Source organism: Papio anubis, chromosome 2 (assembly GCF_008728515.1).
Source record: "Papio anubis isolate 15944 chromosome 2, Panubis1.0, whole genome shotgun sequence".
NCBI lineage: Eukaryota > Metazoa > Chordata > Mammalia > Primates > Cercopithecidae > Papio > Papio anubis.
This window is the reverse complement of record NC_044977.1, coordinates 106784814-106808343: the sequence shown is the minus strand read 5'-3', so window position 1 is coordinate 106808343 and position 23530 is coordinate 106784814. Positions and strand designations below refer to the sequence as shown.

Sequence of the window (23530 nt, the reverse complement as noted above, 5' to 3'; positions counted from 1 at the left end):
ACCCAGCCTCTTTGTTTTGTAAGACAGGGTCTTGCTGGAGTACAGTAGTGCAATCATGGCTTACTGCAGCCTTGAACTCCTAGGCTCAAGTGATCCTCCCGCTTCAGCCTCCCAAGTAAGTGGGACTACAGGCATATGTAGAAATGGGGTCTCACTATATTGCCCAGGTTAGTGTCAAACTCCTGCCCTCAAGCGATCTTCCCACTTTGGCCTCCCAAAGTGCTGGATTACAGGTGTGAATCACTACACCCCAGCCTAAGTTTTCCAATCTGTAAAATGAGAATTCCGTAATAATACTGAGGTCTGAAAGCAGTCATGAGGATAAGAATACTGTAAGTAAAGTGCTTAACACTATATAGGGCACATGGCACAAACTCAATTAGTGGTGGCTCTGGTAGACTATTCTGAGCCTGGCATTTTCTGGAAAGTTAGAGAAGCATTCAGAAATAAAAGGCTGGGGCTGGGCATGGTGGCTCGTGCCTGTAATCCCAGCACCTTGGGAGGCTGAGGCAGGTGGATCACCTGAGGTCAGGAGTTCAAGACCATCCTGGCCAACATGGGAAAACCCCATCTCTACTAAAAAAAAAATACCAAACTTAGCTGGGTGTGGTGGTGCACACCTGTATTCTCACCTACCTGGGAGGCTGAGGCAGGAGAATCACTTGAACCTAGGAGATGGAGGTTGCAGTAAGCCGACACCATGCCACTGTACTCCAGCCTGGGTGACAGAGCAAGACTCTGTCTCAAAAAAATAATAAAATTAAAAGAAAGAAAGAAAGAAAAGGCTAGGCCCTGGCTCCAGCCCTCTGAATCCCACCTGCTGCAGACCACAGTGCTTCTACCAACCCCAATCACCCCCAGACTGCACTCAGGACAAAGGCCCACACCCTAGCCACACCACAGAAACAGCAGCTAACTTCTCTGATATGGCCTCAGGACTCCCATGCAGCTCCCAACCACCTCTTACATCTTCCCAGGGTGCCTGTGTCCCCTCCCGTCATGCATAGTGAACTGGCAGTCCAGGCATTTAACAAACATTTATTGACTGTCTGCTAGTACATGCCATATACTGGGGATACAAAAAAGAAGAAGATGTGATTCCTGCTCTCCAAGACATTACAGAGCAGTAGGGGAGATGTATGTGCAAAGAGATGCTTCCAATGTAGGGATCATGATAGAGTTCAGGTATGTGTTGGCATGCATGTGCTTGCAAGAGGAAGGCTTCACAGAAGACCAGATACTTGAGCTGAGCTGAATCTTTAAGAATTGATTGGCCGGGTGCAGTGGCTCACGCCTGTATTCCCAGCACTTTGGGAGGCAGAGGTGGGCGGATCACCTGAGGTCAAGAGTTCAAGCTCAGCCTGGCCAACATGGTGAAACCCCGTCTCTACTAAAATACAAAAAATTGGCCGGGTATGGTGGCCCACACCTGTAGTCCCAGCTACTCAGGAGGCTGAGGCAGGAGAATCGCTTGAACGCAGAGGCAGAGATTGCACCACTGCACTCCAGCCTGGGCAACAGAGTGAGACTCCATCTCAAAAGAAAAAAAAAAAAGAATTGATTAGGCCGGGTGTGATGGTTTATGCCTGTGAGCCACCAGCACTTTGGGAGACTGAGGCGGGTGGATCACGAGGTCAAGAGATTGAGACCATCCTGGACAACATGGTGAAACCCCATCTCTACTAAAAATACAAAAAAAATTAGCCAGGCGTGGTGACACGCACCTGTAGTCCCAGCTACTCAGGAGGCTGAGGCAGGAGAATTGCTTGAACCTGGGAGGCAGAGGTTGCAATGAGCTAAGATCACTCCACTGCACTCCAACCTGGGTGACAGAGCAAGACTCTGTCTCAATTAAAAAAAAAAAAAAGAATTGATTAATAGCACAGGAAAACAATGGTAGAAAGTGTATTTTAGATTGAGAAAAATATAGAGGTGTAAAATCATATATTATGTGGCTGGGGGTGCTGTTTCTAATATGGCCCACCCATATTAGAAACACTCATGAATGAAATGGAAATTCCTGAGGACAACTGCCGGCACTTCTGATTTGGAGCCAAGACTGTGATTTAGGGACAGAAGGATGAGGGTAGAGCACATGAGGTAATTCTGATACACATTAAAGATAAGAACAACTCTTTTAGAACATAAAATTCTAGGCAAAAAACGATGGGGAGCTAGGTGGGAGTTACGTCAGGGAGTATATTTTATATCATGCTCAGGAGCTAGATTTCATCGTGGAGGCCTATGGTTCTCCAAGTGTGGTCCCAAGGCCAGCTAGCTGCAGAGCAGCAACACCTGGAGGTCCATTGGAAACGCAGATTCTCAGGCCCAACAATTTTAACTACTATCAACAATGGGAGCCATTGAAAGATTTCAAGTATAAGAAAGACAGGGTCAGCCAGGTGCGGTGGCTCACGCCTGTAATCCTAGCACTCGTGAGGCTGAGGCGGGCGGATTGCCTGAGCTCAGGAGTTCGAGACCAGCCTGGGCAACACGGTGAAACCCCATCTCTACTAAAATACAAAAAAATTAGCCAGGCGTGGTGGCGTGTGCCTGTAGTCCCAGCTACTTGGGAGGCTGAAGCAGGAGAATTGTTTGAACCCAGGAGGTGGAGGTTGCAGTGAGCTGAGATTATACCACTGCACCACTCTAGCCTGGGTGACAGAGCAAGACTCCGTCTCCAAAACAAAGAAAAAAAAAAAAAGACATGGTCAGATTTGCATTTCAAACAAATGAACTCAGAATAATCTAGAAGGATAGATAATGTAGCAAATACCAAACTAGGAGTGAGATCACTAAGCAGGTGACCAGGTGTGAAGCTGGAGGGTTTTGATGGTAATGCACGGTTGCCAGAGAGATTCTTTGCCTTAACTTTCTACCCTCCTGGGAAGGCTGGCTATGCTGCACGAGGCCATTCTCCAACGAGGGCACCTAGAGGATGGGCAGCCCTAGGCAGGAGGAAATGCTTTTCCAGGCAACTCAGGGATAGCTATTGCAGAGCTGCAACCAAGGTTTAGGGAATTCCAAGGAAACACAAAGGTTTCTGGAAACACCGACACCTGACTTGATGGTATTCTCCAACAGATCTAGGGCTGCCCCCCCAAACATGAAGGCCTTGGAAACCCAGCCCAGCAGTGTCCTTAGCACTGACTCAAACCACCTCTGGCTCTCCTGAGCCTCTGAAGGCCCAAGTGCTCCTGTGTCCAGCCTCTAGCCTTTCTGGAACGTCCGATTCTGACTATTCAGCCACCCGGGGTACCCTCAGCCATAACAAGCTGTGCATCCCAGGCCAGGACAATACTCACACAGTGCCTCCACAGGGTGTACGAAACCGATGAAAGGTGACACTTGCCCTCATTTCAGAGTAGAGCAAGCTGTCATGCCTACTCACACAGACCTTGCCGGCTGGCCTGGCGCCGGACCCCAGCACTGTGCTCCTAAATCCAGTGTCTGTGCCCCGACCCTTCTGAAGAAGTTTCACCTTGGTGTCCTAAGGTCTTAGGGAATCTATTGCCCAACCTCCCTATTTCCGATCCCCAGAGTACAGCCCAGCAGACACCAGGTGCCAATACTAAAGTACCTGGACAGGAGTCTCAAGTGTCTGCTGTCAGTCCATACTGGGAGTTTCATGAGAGGGGCTAGGAATTGTCTTGTCAGTCAGAACAGGGGGTGGGAGGAGAGGAGAGGATGTGATGACCACCCTATTGTCATTTGGGATTTTAAAAAGCATTAAACTTCTAGAATCCCAACTTGCCAAGTGTACTCAAGTGCAGGCAATTTTACCCCTAAGAAGACCTTTGGCAATCTCTGGAGCCATTATTAATGGTTGCAACTAGGGTGGGGGGATCCTACTGGCATCTGACGGGCCAGAGTTGCTGCTAAACATCCTCCAAAGAATTACCCGGCTCCAAATGTCAACAGTGTTGAGGTCAAGAAACCCTGCTCTAGGTAACCGCAGGCTCATAGGAATCCTAACTGAACCCAGAATTACCCAAGGAGGCAGTTAAAGCCTAAATTCAGAGGCTCTATTTCCAGATGTTGTCCCAGCCGAGTGCCCAAGAATTCTAGAGATAAGTAAACCCAAGACATAAGCTCCAAAGATGCCCAGAGAAAGAAGACAGTGTGGAGGAAGTCCCTGACCCTTCCACAGTGACCTCTGAGTCAGAGAAGAGCTTCTGAGCCACTATGAAAGCCTATAGCTTGGTTTAGGAAGGACATGTGCTGGGAATTAAAATGGGAGCCATAAAGACTACCCAGGATATTCCAGAGAATGTAGGAATGTAGGGAACACGTATTCCTGATGGCCTCAGAAAAATGACATCTGGGCCAGGTGCGGAGGCACATACCTGTAATCCCAACACTTTGGGAGGCCTAGGCGGGCAGATCACCTGAGGTCTGGAGTTTGAGACCAGCCTGGCCAACATGGTTTTACCGTCTCTACTAAAACTACAAAAATTAGCTGAGCATGGTGGCACACGCCTGTAATCCCAGCTAATTGGGAGGCTGAGGCAGAAGAATCTCTTGAACCCTGGAGGCACAGGTTGCAGTGAGCCAAGATCACGCCATTGCTCTCCAGCCTGGGTGACAAGAGCAAAACTCCATATCGGGGGAAAAAAAAAAAAAAAAAGATATCTCAGCTACTGAAGCTCTATGGCTGACCTTCCCTTTCTGAGAACTCATTGGAGAAGGGATGGAGGAGGCAGGCACTCCCAGGACACACTGTCCAAGTCACGTTGTGACATTGTACTTTGGTCCTAAATGGCTTGATAGGTCAAATCTAAAGGACAGACTTCATGTTCCATTTCTGCCAGGTTGTTCAGTCATCCTCAGTCCCCACTTCCCTCCTTTTAAGCTGAGAATCACCCTGATGATAGGCCATTTTTTCTAGGGTTCCTATACCCCAGATCGACGCCTTGTATAGTCCAAAACCAGGGTCCTAGGATCTCATTTGCTGCTCTCTCTTCTTCAGTCCACTTCCGGGGCCATTCACATACCTGGCTTTCCAGATCTGTCCTGGATCGCACCTGTGTTTGACTTGCTTTAAAAGTACATTATGTATAGAACCACCTGGCCGCCTGGCTTGGGAGGGCATCTGTAGCCTGGCCAGTTGCCCCAGCCCTCATGACAACAACTTCCTCCTTGTGTCAGCCAGTACCTTGTGTTGCAGGTGCCAACGTGTCTCCCAGCTGAACCCTTTCAAGTCATGAAAGAGCGCTCTAAACCATGAGCAGGTTTCCTTCCTTCTTTCTTTTCTTTCTTTCTCTCTTTCTCCTTCCTTCCTTCCTGCCTTCCTGCCTTCCTTCTCTGTCTCTTCCCTTTCTTTCTTTCTTTCTTTCTTTCTTTCTTTCTTTCTTTCTTTCTTTCTCTTTCTTTCTTTCTTTCTTTCTTTCTTTCTTCCCTCCCTCCCTTCCTTTTTTTGAGATGGAGTCACGCTCTGTCACCCAGGCTCAAGTGCAGTGGCGTGATCTTGGCTCACTTCACCTCCCGGGTTCAAGTGATTCTCCTGCCTCAGCCTCCTGAGTAGCACACATCTTTCTCCCTCCCTCCCTCCATCCCTCCCTTCCTGCTTGCTTGCTCTCTCTCTCTCTCTCTCTCTCTCTCTCTCTCTCTCTCTCTCTCCCCTTTCTTATAGAGTCTTGCTCTGTTGCTCAGGCTGGAACATAGTGGCACCATTATGGCTCACTGCAGCCTTGACCTCCTGGGGTCAAGCAATTCTCTCACTTCAGCCTCCCAAGTAGTGAGAACTATAAGCACACACCACCACACCTGGCTCATTTTAAAAATTACTTTCTGTCTGGGTGCGGTGGCTCACACCTGTAATCCCAGTAATTTGGGAGGCCGAGGCAGGTGGATCACAAGGTCAAGAGCTCGAGACCATCCTGGCCAACACGGTGAAACCCGTCTCTACTAAAAATACAAAAATTAGCTGGGCATGGTAGTGCGTGGCTGTAGTCCCAGCTACTCAAGAGACTGAGACAAATAATTGCTTAAACCCAGGAGGCAGAGGTTGCAGTGAGCCGAGATTGCGCCACTGCACTCCAGTCTGGGTGACAGAGCAAGACTCCGTCTCAAAAAAATAAATAAATAAATAAAATTACTTTTTGTAGTGTTGGGGTCTCACTATGTTGCCTATGCTGGTCTCAAACTCCTGGGCTCAAGCGGTCTTCCTGCCTTGGCCTCCCAAAGTGGGATTACAGGTGTGAGCCGCCGTGCCTGGCCTGGAGCAGGTTTTCTAACAATTCCTCTGTTCCCTTGTCTTCCTCCCTTTCTTGCTCCTTCCACTCCAGTACTTCTAGCTACATTTCTGCTTCTCTTTCTCCCCTCTTTGATTCTTCCTTTCCATTCAACTTCTGGCTCAGGCTGGCCAAGTTTCCAAATCAGGGAAGAAATTATTTGCAGAGCTGGTAGGTCTGAAGGACTGTGGCTACTGCAAACCTCAAATGGAATCCACTGCAGCCCCCTCCAGTTGCCTTCCTACTTTGGGCCTCTAAGTTATTCCTGCATTTTTCAGCACTTTCTACTTAGGGCTGTCCTGATCATCGATTCTGGACAAAGTTTCTTTTGTATTCTACATCTGGCCCTTCACCCTTTCTGCAAGGAAAAAATGTCCAAGTCTTTCTGGAAATGTAGCTTAGATACTTGAAATAAAAATGCTCCAATTCATTCATTTGAGCCAATTTTTTTTAATAGGAATGTGGTGACATAAGACATAATATTAACACATGCCAATAATATTGATGTTAGCTGAGATTACTAGTTTACAATAACGCTATGTATTAACACTATTGACAGCACAAAGTGTTACTATCTTAATTTTATGATTTCTATTATCATGTAATCAATGCATAGCCTAAAAATTATATAGAGAACATTGGTTTGGGGAGAATAAATCAGAAAGGCAGAGACACTGTAAAGAGGAAATCTAGTTAGGGGCTACTGGAAAAGTACAGACACTAGATGATGAATGCATGAGCCAAGCTTTATAATTTGGCATTTGGAATAATTCCACTGTCAACAAAAGCTGTAAGATACTTTGGTAAGGGGGCCGGGCTTGGTGGCTCAGGCCTATAATCCCAGCACTTTGGGAGGCCGAGGCGGGCGGATCATGAGGTCAGGAGATTGAGACCATCCTGGCTAACACAGTGAAACCCCGTCTCTACTAAAAATACAAAAAAGTAGCCGGGCGTGGTGGTGGGTGCCTATAGTCCCAGCTACTCTGGAGGCTAAGGCAGGAGAATCACTTGAACCAGGGAGGTGGAGGTTGCAGGGAGCCGAGATGGCGCCACTGCACTCCAGCCTGGGCAACAGAGTGAAACTCTGTCTCAAAAAAAAAAAAAGAGATACTTTGGTATTCATAACCAAATCACTAAGTATTGCCACCTTTCCAAATCTGCAGAGTCCCTGGTCTCAGAAGCACACAATCCTAATTTCCCCAGCCCACATTCTCTCATTAAGGCACATTATTTTGTTTTGGATCTCAGCACACAGCTGCCAAATAGAATGCTTCTCCCCCAGTGTCCGCCCAATTTTCTGCCTGCCTGGAGCCCGGAAGGTGCACCTGGGCAGAGTCAACGCAGGACACTTGGTGGGACCTCTCTGGCCACAGGCTCTCACAGGGAGTGGTCACTTGCCATGAGTAGTATTCAAAACCAGCAAGCAAGGTGTAGTCTGAGCTTCTTTAAGCTCCAGCGTTTGGGGGCTCCTGGTGAGTCCCCAGAGAAGAGTCCAGAAAGAAGAATGGAAGGAGGGTGGCCTGCAAGGGGGGGTGTCCTCCTCTGCCTCACTGTCAGTCTTCTGCTTCAAGGTAAGATGGGACAAGAACAGGGAAGACCAGAATGTGGTTCTGAGGGACACCTGGACTCACCTCTAGCATTTGGAGGGCATTCAGAATGAACGTGTTAAATATTTCTTCCATAATGTCTGTGTCCTGATTTCCTTTTGGTGACAGGTAGAAAAACATTTCACTGATGAGTACAAACAGACTTTCTCTATTCCTGCCTGCACAGGGATCTATCAAACCGTCTCATTTCACCACTTTCCCAATTCCACCTTTTCACCGACTTCTGATGCTCCTCTGCCTCAACCCTCTTCCCACCTCCTTGTCTCTGTTTCTCTTGATGTGATATCTATGAGAAGAGTAGCTGCTGATTTTAAACATGCCCTGAGGGAGGGGACAATCTGAGGTGGAAATGAGTAGATATTTTGCTTCCATGAAGTAATATTTGTTCCCAATCTGGGCACGTACCTTAAATATTATGGAAAGAGATGGAGATAGAGAGAAGGAGGCAGAGAAAAGAACTATATAATGATGGCAATGGGGCAAAGATGCCACTCAGGTACTACCCAGATGGCTCCCTGGCCGTGGCCAAGAGACGATAGCTGCACCGGTCTCACTTTGTGGTTTTTTGTTTTTTGTTGTTGTTTGTTTTTTGACATGGAGTCTCACTCTGTTGCCCAGGCTGGAGTGCAGTGGCGTGATTTCGGCTCACTGCAACCTCTGCCTCCCAGGTTCAAGTGATTCTCCTGACTTAGCTTCCTGAATAGTTGGGATTACAGGCGCACACCACCACACCCAGCTGATTTTTGTATTTTTAGTACAGATGGGGTTTCACCATGTTGGCCAGGATGGTCTCGATCTCTTGACCTTATGATCCACCCACCTCGGCCTCCCAAAGTGCTGGGATTACAGGCATGAGCCACCGCGCCTGGCACATTGGCCTCACTTTGTGACTGAACAAATCCTGTATGCTCAGTGATGTCACCTCGTGATCCCAATGCTAGAAATAACCCACGAGATAACTGAGGTCACTAAATCTGAGAAGAGCAAAATGAATGCATAGCACCAAGGTAAGCACCTAGTCAGATACCTACTACGTTTCCCATATCTACCTAGTAAGCACAGTTGTGTAAAATGTCTCTTATCCTCTTGATAAATCAGTTCTTGCCTTCAGTAGACCTAAGATCCTAAGAGTTAGAGAGAGAAATGCATTAGCATCGATTTTTAGGTGACCTGGACCACAAGATTTGGGCAGTTCTACTGCTAGGTGAGCCAAGAGCCTTGCGACGGGTACATTAAAGGACTCCTGGAAGTAGCTGCCATTGCACTTAAGCCAAGTTTTCATACAGATTTGGGCAAACTTTGCATGAGGTTGAAACAATGGGAATGAGAATAGAGCCCTGACCTCAGCTCACCACATCAACTTCCACCATTTGCCTACCAGCCCAGCCCATCATCCCCAACCATGGCCTTGGGAGTCTTGGCATGGGAAGGAGGGGCTCACCTGCTCCTCTCAGTATATCCCCTATTTTGTCTCTCTGCAGAGAGACTCCAGCCCTGGAAATAGAGTCCCTCTCTCACGGAGTCTCTGCTCTCTATAGGAAAAGGCGACGCTTTTACCATCAATTGCTCAGGCTTTGACCAGCATGGGGTTGACCCTGCTGCCTTCCAAGCAGTGTTTGACAGAAAGGCCTTCTGTCCATTCACCAACTACAGCATCCCTACCCATGTCAACATCTCCTTCACCCTGTCTGCCATCCTGGGAGTGGTGAGATTTAGTCCCTGCATCTTTCCCATGGCTTCTAATAAGGAACAAGGACCCTCTGCCCTGTCAACCCAACATGGCCCTGGCCCCATGGTGAACAAGAGGTACCCTGGATGGATTTAACACAAGTTAGATGGTTTTCCTATGCAATGGAGAGGCACGAAGAAGAATACTACAGTGATATTTTTTCAGGAAGCCATTTGTCTTTGAATCCTGTCGTTTCTAGAATTCTCTAGAAAAAAAGTAGTCTGTATATTAATTAAAATCAGAATTGCCCGTAGACACGGGAAACAAGTGAGGAAAAGACAATTCAGCATCTACAACAATGCCTGACCCAATAAATTAGTAAATATTGGTGGGAATATGAGGTGGACATGGGCCAAACCTTTTTACACTAATAATCCTGCATGGAAATTTCCTCATCAGGATGCACAGCTCCAGCTGCTGACGTCATTCCTGTGGATGGATTTGGTAAGACAGATTCAAGTATCTCCTCCCCACTTCATTTATAATTTTAAGCCTGAGGAGTTAGAAGTGACTTAAAGGGGCCAGGAGCGGTGGCTCACGCCTGTAATCCCAGCAATTTGGGAGGCCGAGGCAGGTGGATCACCTGAGGTCAGGAGTTCGAGACCAGCCTGACCAACATGGTAAAACTCCATCTCTAATAAAAATACAAAAATTATCTGGGTGTGGTGGCAGGTGACTGTAATTCCAGCTAATCGGGAGGCTGAGACAGGAGAATTGCTTGAACCTGGGAGGCAGAGGTTGCATAGAGCCAAGATTGTGCCACTGAACTCCAGCCTGGGCGACAAGAGTGAAACTTAGTCTCAAAAACAAAAAATAAATAAAAAGAGAAAGAGCCTAGAAGAAGAGCACAGCAGGGGAGACCCTGGAAGGAAGGGAGACAAGAGCTGATAAAGACTCCATCTCTTCCCTTCCTTCCCCAAACAGCATGGATGTGTCTCAGACGCCTTCAGGTCTCACTGCCTATATCAGCAGTGAAGGTCAAATAAAGTACGATAAGCCAATGAGAGTGACCAGCATCTGTAACCTGGACATCTTCTACTTCCCTTTTGACCAACAGAACTGTACCTTCACCTTCAGTTCTTTCCTCCACACAGGTAAGTGTGACACATTTTGGTAGCTGTTTAAGATTCAGGGAAAGACATTTGAGTGGTGTAGGTATCGTTAGAAAAGGTTTTGGATCAGTGTTGCTCCACTCTGGTGGCCTAACAAAGCTTTTTGAAAATACCAATGACTGTCCAGGCACAGTGGCTCACACTGTAATCTCAGCACTTTGGTAGGCAAAGGCGGGATGAATGCTTGTGCCCAGGAGTTTGAGACCAGCCTGGGCAACATAGTGAGACCTCGATCTCTACAAAATATAAAAAGAATTAGCCCCAGCTACTTGGGAGGCTGAGGCAGGAGGATAATTTGAGCCACAGAGGCTGAGGCTGCAGTGAGCTGTGATTGCACACTGCATTCCAGCCTGAGTGACAGAGTGAGACTCTGTTTTTAAAACAAAAAACAGGGCCGGGTGCGGTGGCTCATGCCTGTAATCCCAGCACTTTGGGAGACCGAGGCAGGCGGATCACAAGGTCAGGAGATTGAGAGCATCCTGGCTAACACAGTGAAACCCTGTCTCTACTAAAAGTACAAAAAAAAAAAAAAAAAAAAAAAAAAAACAGGCCGAGCGCGGCGGCTCATGTCTGTAATCCCAGTACTTTGGGAGGCCAAGACAGGCAGATCATGAGGTCACGAGATCCAGACCATCCTGGCTAACACAGTGAAACCCCGTTTCTACTAAATATACAAAAAATTAGCCGGTCATAGTGGCGGGCGCCTGTAGTCCCAGCTACTAGGGAAGCTGAGGCAGGAGAATGGTGTGAAACTCGGGAGGGAGAGGTTGCAGTGAGCCGAGATTGCACCACTGCACTCCAGCCTGGGCGACAGAGCGAGACTCTGTCTCAAAAACAAAACAAAACAAAACAAAACAAAACCAAAAACAAAATCCTAATAACTGCACATCACCCCAGATGCCAATTAAATTGTCCCAGGTGGGGCCCAGGTGATGCTAACATGTGGACAGGGTTAAGAACTGCTGCTTTACAAGCTGGGCGGCCCATGTGCCAAATGAGGCCCAGCTGACTCTGAGCTGCTGCACACCTATAATTTTTAGCTCAAATCTTTTAACTCTAATAGCTAACACACTTAAAAACCGGTAAATTAATATAACCGAATGCCACCAGGTGTCACGTGGCAGATTTGGATAAACTAAAACCATCAAAGTGGGCATGCATATAATTATTAAAATATTGAGCTCTTCAAGCTTGATTCCACTAAAACACCACCATACAACTGGGGGACTGAGAAGGAAAATAGGAACGACTCCAAAAGTTCTTGACTCACATTTGAGTCATATCCAATATTCCCATAATGAACTAGATTCACTCTTGTTTTCAACAACAAAAGAAATTAATGCTGCTGCCCACACACATATGAATTGCTAGTCAGGTAACCCACTTCTGAGAAAACCAGAATACCCTGCTTTAAAAGGACAGAAGAAAATTTGTTTTAGAAGCTCAGTGCGGGAGGAATCCAATTTCGTGGGCAGACTTACCTGTGTAGTAATGAACTGACCAGCCTCCCTTCCAGTGGACGGCATGCTGCTGGGCATGGACAAGGAGGTGTGGGAGATCACAGACATGTCTCACAACGTCATCTGAACCCAGGGGGAGTGGGAGCTCTTGGGCATCAACAAGGCCACCCCAAAGATGTCCATGGGCAACAACCTATATGACCAGATCATGTTCTATGTGAGTCCAGGGGTCCCTATTTGACTTCTGATCCCAGCAGCTTCGTGATTGTCCTCTTGACCTAATGCTCTTTGGGAAGTGAAAAAGAAGCTCCAGGCCGGGAGCAGTGGTTCACACCTGTAATCCCAACACTTTGGGAGGCCGAGGTGGGCGGATCACCTGAGGTCAGGAGTTCAAGACCAGCCTGGCCAACATGGTGAAACCCCGTCTCTACTAAAAAAAAAAAAAATTAGCCAGGTGTGGTGGTACATGCCTGTAGTTCCAGCTACTCGGGAGGCTGAGACAGGAGAATCGCTTGAACCCAGGAGGTGGAGGTTGCAGTGAGCTGAGATAGTGCCCCTGCACTCCAGCCTGGGCAAGACAGTAAGACTCCGTCTCAAAAAAAAAAAAAAAGTTCCAGAGGGTTGGGCGCCTGCTCCCCACTGCCCCATCTACCTAATTACCCTGAAGCAGGATCCCCAAGGCCTCCCCCGCTCCCCATTCACCCACTCCTCATTCACCCGCTCCTGCTCTGGAGAGGGGAGGAATGGCTGGACTGTAATAAGCCCTGCCACTCAGAATGGAACAGCTCACCCCTACTGCTCACAATGACTTCAAGGGTCCACTTGCACCTAAAATTATCCAGTCATTGTGTTCCTAGTAGGTTAAAAATGAATGCAAATTAGACAACAAATCAGAGGCCGCTATGTAGACGAGCACAATTAAATGTGCAAATGTTACTTAAAAAGATCGTCCCCAGCAGCCTCACAGCACATTGGCAAGGATTAGGGGTCAGATATACAAATTGAGCCCTCTGCCATCTATTTATCTGCCATCTTCTCTGGTCTCTTTCCAGGTGGCCATCAGGCACAGGCCCAGCCTCTACATCATAAACCTGCTGGTGCCCAGTAGCTTTCTGATTGCCATTGACGCCCCTCAGCTTCTACCTGCCAGCAGAGAGCGAGAATCACGCCCCATTCAAGATAACTTTTCTGCTGGGCTGCAACGTCTTCCTGCTCATGATGAATGACTTGCTTCCTGCCAGTGGCACCCCCTTCATCAGTATGGCTCCTCCCACTTTCTGGAGGAGAAAAGGCACCCAGGGCCAGGGAGGAGGGCCAGGAGAAATGGCTGCTGCTCTGCCGAAGGAAGGAAGGAAGGGGCTGTGAAAGAAGACTGGATTTAGGAAAGAGGCATGAGAAATACTTACAGATAAATTTGCCTGGTTTACTTATAATTTGTTCTGCCCTCAGGTGTCTACTTCGCCCTGTCTCTCTCCCTGATGGTGGGCAGCCTGCTGGAGACCGTCTTCATTACCTACCAGCTGCACGTGGCCACCACCCAGCCCACACCCATGCCTCTGTGGTTCCACTCCCTGCTGCTCCACTGCACCAGCCCAGGGAGATGCTGTCCCACTGCGGCCTGGAAGGGAAATAAAGGCCTGGGTCTCACCCCCACCCACCTGCCTGGTGAGGGAAGTCAGCACTGCCCACACTCCTCTAATCCTGTCCCTTCCCACTTCATGGCTGAGCCTCTGTCCTCTCCACAGGCACAAAGGAGGCGGGGGAGTTAACAGGGAAGCAGCTGGGACCCAGAGAGACCGAGCTAGATGGGGGCTCAGGATGCACAAAGACCCAGCTAATGGAGCAGTGGGTGCAGTTCAGCCACGCGATAGACACCCTGCTCTACCAGACTCACTTTCCTTATCTTAGCCACTTATCCCCAGTGACTACCATGTCCCCTTCTAAATTCCAAAAACTCCAGCACAGCACTACCAAGCAGGTTCGGGATGGCCCTGGACAATTTCCTGTCTGTTGCTCAGGCTGCTTATTCCTGCTCACCTTCAGTCTCCCTGAGCTACCACCTAACTCCTCACTGCCTGATCAATGGAAGTCCAGGTCAGTGGAGTCTCTCCTTGATCGATCACCCCAATAAACAACTTTCCAGGAAGCACTGGCTCTTCAGTTTATTTGTTTATTTATTTATTTATTGAGACAGAGTCTTGCTCTGTCACCCAGGCTGGAGTGCAGTGGTGCCATCTCAGCTCACTGCAACCTCCACCTCCCAGGCTCAAGTGATTCTCATACCTCAGCCTCCTGAGTAGCTGGGATTACAGGTGCACACCATCACGCCCAGGTAATTTTTGTATTTTTAGTAGAGACGGGGTTTCGCCATGTTGGCCAGGCTGGTCTGGAACTCCTGACCTCAAGTGTTCTGCCTGCCTCGGCCTCCCAAAGTGCTGGGATTACAAGCGTGAGCCACCTCGTCCAGCCCTCTTCGTTATATTTATTACAAACTCTGGGGTGGAGACTCCTCTTGCAGAAGCTTTGATACTTCCCCCTAAGCAGGTGTAATCTGATGTGATTTTAAGGGTTTTAGACACTTTCAGAGTTTTATAAGAATAAGAAAGCCAAGTCTTATTTGTTTTTTTTTTTTTGTTTTTTTTTTTTTTTTTTTTTGAGACGGAGTCTCGCGCTGTGTCACCCAGGCTGGAGTGCAGTGGCGCGATCTCGGCTCACTGCAAGCTCCGCCTCCCGGGTTCCCGCCATTCTCCTGCCTCAGCCTCCGAGTAGCTGGGACTACAGGCGCCCGCCACCACGCCCGGCTAGTTTTTTGTATTTTTAGTAGAGACGGGGTTTCACCATGTTAGCCAGGATGGTCTCGATCTCCTGACCTCGTGATCCACCCGCCTCGGCCTCCCAAAGTGCTGGGATTACAGGCTTGAGCCACCGCGCCCGGCCGCCAAGTCTTATTTGTGAGAAATTATTTCATTTGCAATAAAATATTTACAAATGCAAAGTGTTCCTTTCAGCAACCATTTCTTTTTCACTTTCCTTCACCTCTCATTCCTGAAATTGCTCTTTAAAATAAATCATACATTATGTCATTCTTTTTTATTCTAACAGGTTTCTCTTACTTCATAACATCAAACAGAGTGGGATTTCTAAATATGCGTGCTTGAGGCTGGGTGGCTCATGCCTGTAATCCCAGCGCTTTAGGAGGCCAAGGAGAGAGGCCAGGAGTTTGAGACCAGCCTGGGCAACAAAGCGAGACCTTGTCTCTACAAAAATAATAATTAACTAATTAATTAATTAAAAATTAGCCAGGTGCAATGGTACATGCCTGTAGTCCTAGCTACTCGAGGGACTAAGGTAGAAGGATCGCTTGAGCCCAGTTCAAAGTCACAGGGAGCCATGATCGAACCCTTGCAACCCAGCTTGGGCAATGGAGCAAGAACCAGTCTCTTAAAAATAAAATAAAACAAAACAAAAAAAAGGTTTTTTAAGTTCCCTGTTCACAGCAGGGCTCGGTAGTTCATGTCTGTAATCCTAGCACTTTTGGGAGGCTGAGGCAGGCGGATCTCAAGGTCAGGAGTTCGAGACCTGTCTGGCCAATATGGTGAAACCCCATCTCTACTAAAAATACAAAAACTAGCCGGGCGTGGTGGTGTGCACCTGTAGTCCCAGCTACTTTGGAGGCTGAGGCAGAAGAATTGATTGAACCTGGAAGGCAGAGGTTGCAATGAGCCGAGATTGTGCCACTGTACTCCAGGCTGGGTGACAGAGCAAGACTCTGTCTCAAAAAAAAAAAAAAAGTAGTTCACACTTTCATCAGCAGCTATAATCATGGGAGAATTCTAATAGCTAGCTGCGAGCAAGACCTGAGGAGAAACAGAAATTGAAAGGGAAAGTCAAAAAACACCAGAGACAAATTTCTGGATATTTCAATTGGATAAACACATTTCAGGGATTTATTCGTTTACCCTTCTGCCTCCCCTGAGAGTGTGCTTTCATAAAGATCAGGGTCAATGTCTCATCCATTTTTATAGTTTAGCGCATGGTACCACATCTGGCACATCATGGATACTTAATACAGACTTGGGTTTTTTTTGTTTTTTTCTTTCCAGCTTTTAGGTTCAAGAGGTACATGTGCAGGTTTGTTACCTGGGTAAATTACGCATCACAGGGGTTTGGTGTACAGATAATATTGTCATCCAGCTTAATATCCGATAGATAGTTTTGTTTGTTTGTTTGTTTCTTTTTTTTGTTGAGATGGAGTTTTGCTCTTGTTGCCCAGGCTGGGGTGCAATGGCATGATCTTGGCTCATAGCAACCTCCACTTCTCGGGTTCAAGCTATTCTCCTGCCTCAGCCTCCCAAGTAGCTGGGATTACAGGCGTGCACTACCATGCCCGGTTAATTTTGTATTTTTAGTAGAGACGTGGTTTCTCCATGTTGGTGAGGCTGGTCTCAAACTCCTGACCTCAGGTGATCCGCCTGCCTTGGTCTCCCAAAGTGCTGGGATTACAGGTGTGAGCCACCATGCCCGGCCACCTGATAGGTAGTTTTTCAATCATCATCCTCCCCTCACCCTCCATCCTCAAGTAGGCCCCAGTGTCTATTGTTCCCTTCTTCATGTCCATGTGTATTCAGTGTTTAGCTCCCACTTATAAGTGGGAACATGAAGTACTTGGTTTTCTTTTTCTTTTTGAGATGGAGTCTCGCTCTGTTGCCAGGCTGGAGTGCAGTGGCACGATCTCAGTTCATTGCAACCTCTACCTCCCCAGTTCAAGTGATTCACCTGCCTCAGCCTCCCAAGTAGGTGGGACTACAGGCGCCCGCCAACATGCCCAGCTAATTTTTTATATTTTCAATAGAGACAGGGTTTCACCATGTTGGCCAGGATGATCTCAATCTCTTGACCTCGTGATCCACCTGCCTCAGCCTCCCAAAGTGCTGGGATTACAGGCATGAGCCAATGTGCCCGGCCTTTACAAGCACCCACCACTACGCTCGGCTAATTTTGTATTTTTAGTAGAGACAGGTTCTCACCATGTTGGTCAGGCTGGTCTCAAACCCCTGACCTCAGGTGATCCACCTGTCTCGGCCTCTGAAAGTATTGGGATTACAGGCTGAGCCACTGCCCCTGGCAGTACTTAGTTTTCTGTTCCTGTGTTAATTCTCTTAAGATAAGGCCTCCGGCTCCATCCATGTTTCTACAAAGGCCATTATCTCCTTTTTTATGACTGTGTAGTATTCCATGTGCATATGTACCGTATTTTCTTTATCCAGTCCATCATTGATGTGCTTCTAGGTTGATTCCATGTCTGCTATTGTGAATAGTCCTAAAATGAACATACATTTGCATGTGTCTTTATGGTAGAATGATTTACATTCATTTGAGTATATATCTGTGATAGAATTGCTGGGTCAAATGGTAGCTCTATTTTAAGTTCTTTGAGAAATCTCCACACTGCTTTCCACAGTGGCTGAACTAATTTACATTCCCACCAGTAGCATATACATGTTCTCTTTCCTCCACAACCTCTCCAGCATCTGTTATTTTTTTCCAACTTTTACGTAACAGCCAATCTGACTGGAGTGAGATGATATGTCATTGTAGTTTGGATTGCATTTCCCTAACACTTAGTGATATTGAGCATTTTCTCACATGCTTCTTGGCCACACATGTGTCTTCTTTTGAGAAGTGAATACAGCCTTGTTGAATGAGTAAATGTGTGAATGAATGCCAGCCAGCCAAAATCCACATTTTACTAGCTCTAACTGTAAATCCCTTCCCAACATATTTTATTTTATTTTCTTTATCGAATGTGGAAAATTAACGCAACACATCTTCATGTGTCAACTATCTCTGAGTTCTTGGAGATGTTACTTATATCCTGGCAAAGGCATTTCTGATATCAGATTCTCTTGTTTCCTTCTTCTTTCCATTACTTGGAACATATTTCCCACTCAGAAACTCACTTGGTTTTTGCCAATAACTTAAAATGAAGAATGTCTATTAAGCCATTGAGGAATTTCAAATTTCTTAAGATCACTTTTTTACTATTTATTTTCCTTCCCCATTTCCACATTTATATTTCTCTAGATGTCACCTTGCGATTTTTTTCATACATATGCAACTTGAGGTTTTCCATGCTAAGACTTTTGTTTGACAATGCCCTTTGCAAAAGAACATTCTGCTGATATGTTCAGGTGGAAGTGAGACTTGTGGGGTAAAATATGACCTGACAATGAGGCAAAATATATTAAACTACTACTAGCCAACATAGGTCAGCAGGAACATTAGCGGTGTTTCACGATTTGGGAGGGAATGGTTCTGGTTTCTGATATCTCTCATTTTAAAAAAGAGAAAATGAGGGGTGTAGTGGCTCATGCGTGTAATCCCAAAACTTTGGAAGGCCTCGGCGGGAGGATTGCTTCAGCCCAGGAGTTTGAGATCAGCCTGGGCAACATAACAAGACTTCTTTTCTACAACAGCGACAACAACAAACAAAAATCAGCTGGGCATGGTGGCGTGTGCCTGCAGTCCCAGCTACTTGAGGGGCTGAGGTGGGAGGATCGCTTGAGCCCAGGAGGTCTACAGTGCAGTGCGCTGTGATTGCCCCACTGCACTCCAGCCTTGGCGACAGAGTGAGACTCCATCTCAATAAAGAAATAAATAAATATACACACACGCACGCACGCGCGCACACACACACACACACACAGTAGCCCTTGTGATCATAACTTTATTTTTTGTCCTCTATTTTTTATTAAAAACCTCTGTAGGTGTGTACATTGGAAATTTATGAACTCTGTAAAAATCAGACAATTGGCCCTGGATACACTACTCTCATCAAACGCTTGATTATTGTCTAACTTCTTGGGTAATTTCTACTCATGTCCCACTCTTTCCTTTCCTTGGCAGCATCTAGGGTCATGCTCACAACCTCTTCACGTCTCATTGTTTATTTTCTTTCTTTCTTTCTATTCTTTTTTTTTTCCATGGAGTCTTGCTCTGTCTCCCAGACTGGAGTGCAGTGACGTGATCTTGGCTCACTGCAACCTCCGCCTCCCGGGTTCAAGCGATTCTCCTGCCTCAGCATCCCAAGTAGCTGGGATTACAGGCATCTGCCACCAGGCCTGGCTAATTTTTTTTTTTTTTTTTTTTTTTTTAGTAGAGACAGGGTTTCACCATGTTGGTCAGGCTGGTTTTGAACTCCTGACCTCTGGTGATCCAGCCACCTCGGCCTCCCAAAGTGTTGGGATTACAGGCGTGAGCTACCACGCCTAGCCTATTTTCTTATTATTTAAATAATTCTCAGAAGACTTTCTCCAAGAATAATTTCTTCCTACTTATTCTTTCAGTAGTTCATATATCTGACCATTCTTATGGTATGTTTTTTGGGGTTTTTTGTTTTTTTGTTTTGTTTTGTTTTGAAACAGAGTCTCACTCCGTTGCCCAGGCTGGAGTGCAATGGTGTGATCTTGGCTCACTGCAACCTCTGCTTCCTGGGTTCAAGCAATTCTCCTTCTACAGCCTCCCGACTAGCTGGGATTACAGGCATGCACCACAATGCCCAGCTAATTTTTTAAAATATTTTTAGTGGAGACAGAGTTTTGCCATGTTGGCCAGACTGGTCTCAAACTCCTGACCTCAAGTGATCCACCTGCCTCGGCCTCCCTAAGTGCTGGAATTGCAGGCATGAGCCACCACGTCTGGCCTCTTAGGGTATGTTTTTGTCTCATCATTATCTTTGATTCCTTCCATCTTCTAGAAATCCAACATGCCTATGGACAATACCATATTTCACACTTATCCCCTCTCTTCTTTCATCTCTATTTGTTTATCTGAAAACCAAGCTCATCTGTCTGCTCTTCACTACTCCCTCTCGCTCTCTCCTTTCTCCATTACTCTTCCTGACTTTTTCCTTTTCTTTCTTTTTCTTTTTCTTTTTTTTTTTTTTTTTTTTTGAGACAGTTTCACTCTTGTTGTCCAGGCTGCAGTGCAGTGGCACAATCTTGGTTCACTGCAACCTCTGCCACCCAGGTTCCAGCAATTCTCCTGCTCAGTCTCCCAAGTAGCTGGGATTACAGGCACCTGCCACTGCACCTGGCTAATTTTTTGTTTTAGTTTTTGTAGAGATGGGGTTTTACCATGTTGGCCAGGCTGGTCTTGAACTTCTGACCTCGTGATCCACCCTCCTCAGCCTCCCAAAGTGCTGGGATTACAGGTATGAGCCACTGTGCCTAGCCCCTGTATTTTTCCTTATACCAACCCTTTCACTATCATTTCTCCTTAATGATTTCACTAGCTTGTTGCAAACCTCTCATCCACATCTGACATTTAGGAAAACTCGTCTAGCTCATCATCCTTAATAATTCAAAGGTGATGCTCATGATACTGATTATTCCATGTATATGGCATAGATGTCAAAATCTATACAAAATAAGTAGCACTTAAAATACACTATGACGGCCAGGCACGGTGGCTCATGACTGTAATCCTAGCACTTTGGGAGGCCGAGGGGGGCGGATCACCTGAGGCCAGGAGTTTGATACCAGCCTGACCAATATGGTGAAACCCCGTCTTTACTAAAATACAAAAAATTAGCCGAGCGTGGTGGCAGGTGCCTATAATCCCAGCTACTCAGGAGGCTAAGGCAGGAGAATTGCTTGAACCTAGGAGGCAGAGGTTGCAGTGAGCCAAGTTCGGGCCACTGCACTCCAGCCTGGGTGATCAAGTGAGACACCTTCTCAAAAATAAATAAATAAATAAATAAAAATAAAAAATAAATAAAATAAAATACACCATGAGAATGTTCTACTACATGTGATGCCATCTGTTGCAAGGAACACCAGGAGGTTTGCAGCTTCTTACAAGCAAGCGTGATGACTTATAAAGGTGCAACTCAGGAGATAGAAGATAAACACAATTAGGAAATAAGTCATTCTTTAAGATTCTTCCCTTCAGGGTAATTTAGTAATTCTGTCAAATTATCCAAAGCCAACATTTTCTAGATCTGGGTCTCTTTTTACTCCCTAGCTTTTGCTACACACTTTGTTTTTTTTTTGGAGACAGAATCTTGCTCTGTCGCCCAGGCTGGAGTGCAGTGGTGTGATCTCAGTTCACTGTAACCTCCACCTCCCAGATTCAAGTGATTCTTGTGCCTCAGTCTCCGGAATAGCTGGGATTACAGGCGTGTACCACCACATCTGCTAATTTTTGTTTTTTTTTTTAGTAGAGACGGGGTTTCACCATGTTAGCCAGGCTGGTCTCTAACTCCTGACCTCAGGTAATCCACCCACCTCGGCTTTCCAAAGTGCTGGAATTACAGGCGTGAGTCACTGCACCCGGCTGTGATCCTTTCTTTCCTTTCCTTCTTTCTTCTTTTTTTTTTTTTTTTGAGATGGAGTCTCACTCTGTCACCCAGGCTGGAGTGCAGTGGTGCCATCTCAGCTCACTGCAAGCTCCGCCTTCCGGGTTCAAGCCATTCTCCCACCCCGGCCTCCCAAATAGCTGGGACTACAGGTGCCTGCCGCCACGCCCAGCTAATTTTTTTTTTTTGTATTTTTGTATTTTTAGTAGAGACGGGGTTTCACCGTGTTAACCAGGATGGTCTCGATCTCCTGACCTTGTGATCCACCCACCTCAGCCTCCCAAAGTGCTGGGATTACAGGCGTGAGCCACTGCACCCGGCTAGCTGGCTCTTTTCTTTTTTCTTTTCTTTTCTTTTCTTTTCTTCTTTCCTTTTCTTTCTTTCTTCCTCCTTCCTTCCTTCTTTCCCTCCCTCCCTCCCTCCTTCTTTCTTTCCCTCCCTCCCTTCCTTCCTTCCATCTATCCTTCCTTCCTTCAAGGAGTCTCACTCTGTAGCCCAACCTGAAGTGCTATGGTGTGCAATGGCGTGATTTCGGCTCACTGCAACCTCTGCCTCCTAGGCTCAAGCAGTTCTCTTGCCTCAGTCTCCCAAGTATCTGGGATTACAGGCGCCTGCCACCACTCCCGACTAGTTTTTTGTATTTTAGTAGAGACGGGGTTTCACCATGTTGAATAGTTCACGAACTTCTGACCTCAGGTGATCTGCCGACCTTGGCCACCCAAAGTACTGGGATTATAGGAATGAGCCACCGCGCATGGCCTCCACACTTTTTAATCATACTCTTCACTAGATACCAGGGGAGCCGTAGTTCTATCTGCTTGCCTACTTTCTACTCCGGCAAAAGTGAAAAGCATACCCCTTGTCTATGTCCTCCTACTTGCTAAGCAAAGATCTACTTAGATCCCCAGTTTGAGGGATCTTAAGTACTTTCTTTTAACTCTTCTCTGCCTTACAGCAGATTCCATCTTTCATGCATTGTCTGAGCCACTCTGAGACACTTAGTCACCCAAAGCAGTTTCTTATTTCAACATTCAATCAGTCTTTTTTTTTTTTTTTTTTTGAGACTGAGTCTGGCTCTATCGCCCAGGCTGGAGTGCGATGGCCGGATCTCAGCTCACTGCAAGCTCCGCCTCCCGGGTTCACGCCATTCTCCTGCCTCAGCCTCCCGAGTAGCTGGGACCACAGGCGCCCGCCACCTCGCCCGGCTAGTTTTTTGTATTTTTTAGTAGAGACGGGGTTTCACCGTGTTAGCCAGGATGGTCTCGATCTCCTGACCTCGTGATCCGCCCGTCTCGGCCTCCCAAAGTGCTGGGATTACAGGCTTGAGCCACCGCGCCCGGCCTTTTTTTTTTTGAGACAATATTTCACTCTTGTTGCCCAGGCTAGAGTGCAATAGCACAATCTCGACTCACTGCAACCTCTGCCTTCCGGGTTCAAGCGATTCTCCAGCCTCAGCCTTCGGAGAAGCTGGGATTACCGGTGCCCGCCACCAGACTCAGCTAATTTTTGTATTTTTTAGTAGAGACAAGGTTTCACCTTGTTGGCCAGGTTGGTCTCTAACTCCTGAGCTCAAGTGATTCACCTGCCTTGGTCTCCCAAAGTGCTGGGATTACAGGTGTGAGCCACCATGCCCAGCCTACATTCAGTCATTCTTAACCCATATTTTGAATCATTAATCCAGTCTTTTAATATACTAGGTGCAACACACAGCAGGCATACCAAAACATCAGATGCAACAAGAAAAGTTTTTGTTCCATCACTTGATTATTTTTTATTTGAACTTTTTTTTGCAATATCACACATGTACAGAAAAGTATGCAAATCATATAGGTCAATGAATTATTCACTCAGTGAATTATTAATATGGACCACACCTGTATAACCACCACCCAAGTAAAGAAATAGACCAACTCTTGGGAAAACCCCCTTTGGGGCTCATCCCAATCATTGTCTTATTCAGACTTTCCAAAGCTAGTCACTAACCTGACATCTAAATTAGTTTAGCCAGTTTTCAGATTTTGTATAAATGGT

General features: G+C 46.7%; 1 protein-coding gene across 1 annotated transcript; it reads left to right on the top strand.

Moving 5' to 3' along the window:
- The first annotated feature begins 7287 nt into the window (after positions 1 to 7287).
- Positions 7288 to 14380, top strand: LOC101010310 (5-hydroxytryptamine receptor 3C). The gene is given in 9 exon segments (XM_003894758.4): positions 7288 to 7804; positions 9379 to 9545; positions 9969 to 10076; positions 10429 to 10663; positions 12198 to 12358; positions 13194 to 13271; positions 13273 to 13399; positions 13591 to 13806; positions 13887 to 14380. Coding segments are annotated over 9 exon segments (1782 nt in total). The 5' UTR covers positions 7288 to 7500; the 3' UTR covers positions 14273 to 14380.
- Positions 14381 to 23530: the final 9150 nt, after the last annotated feature.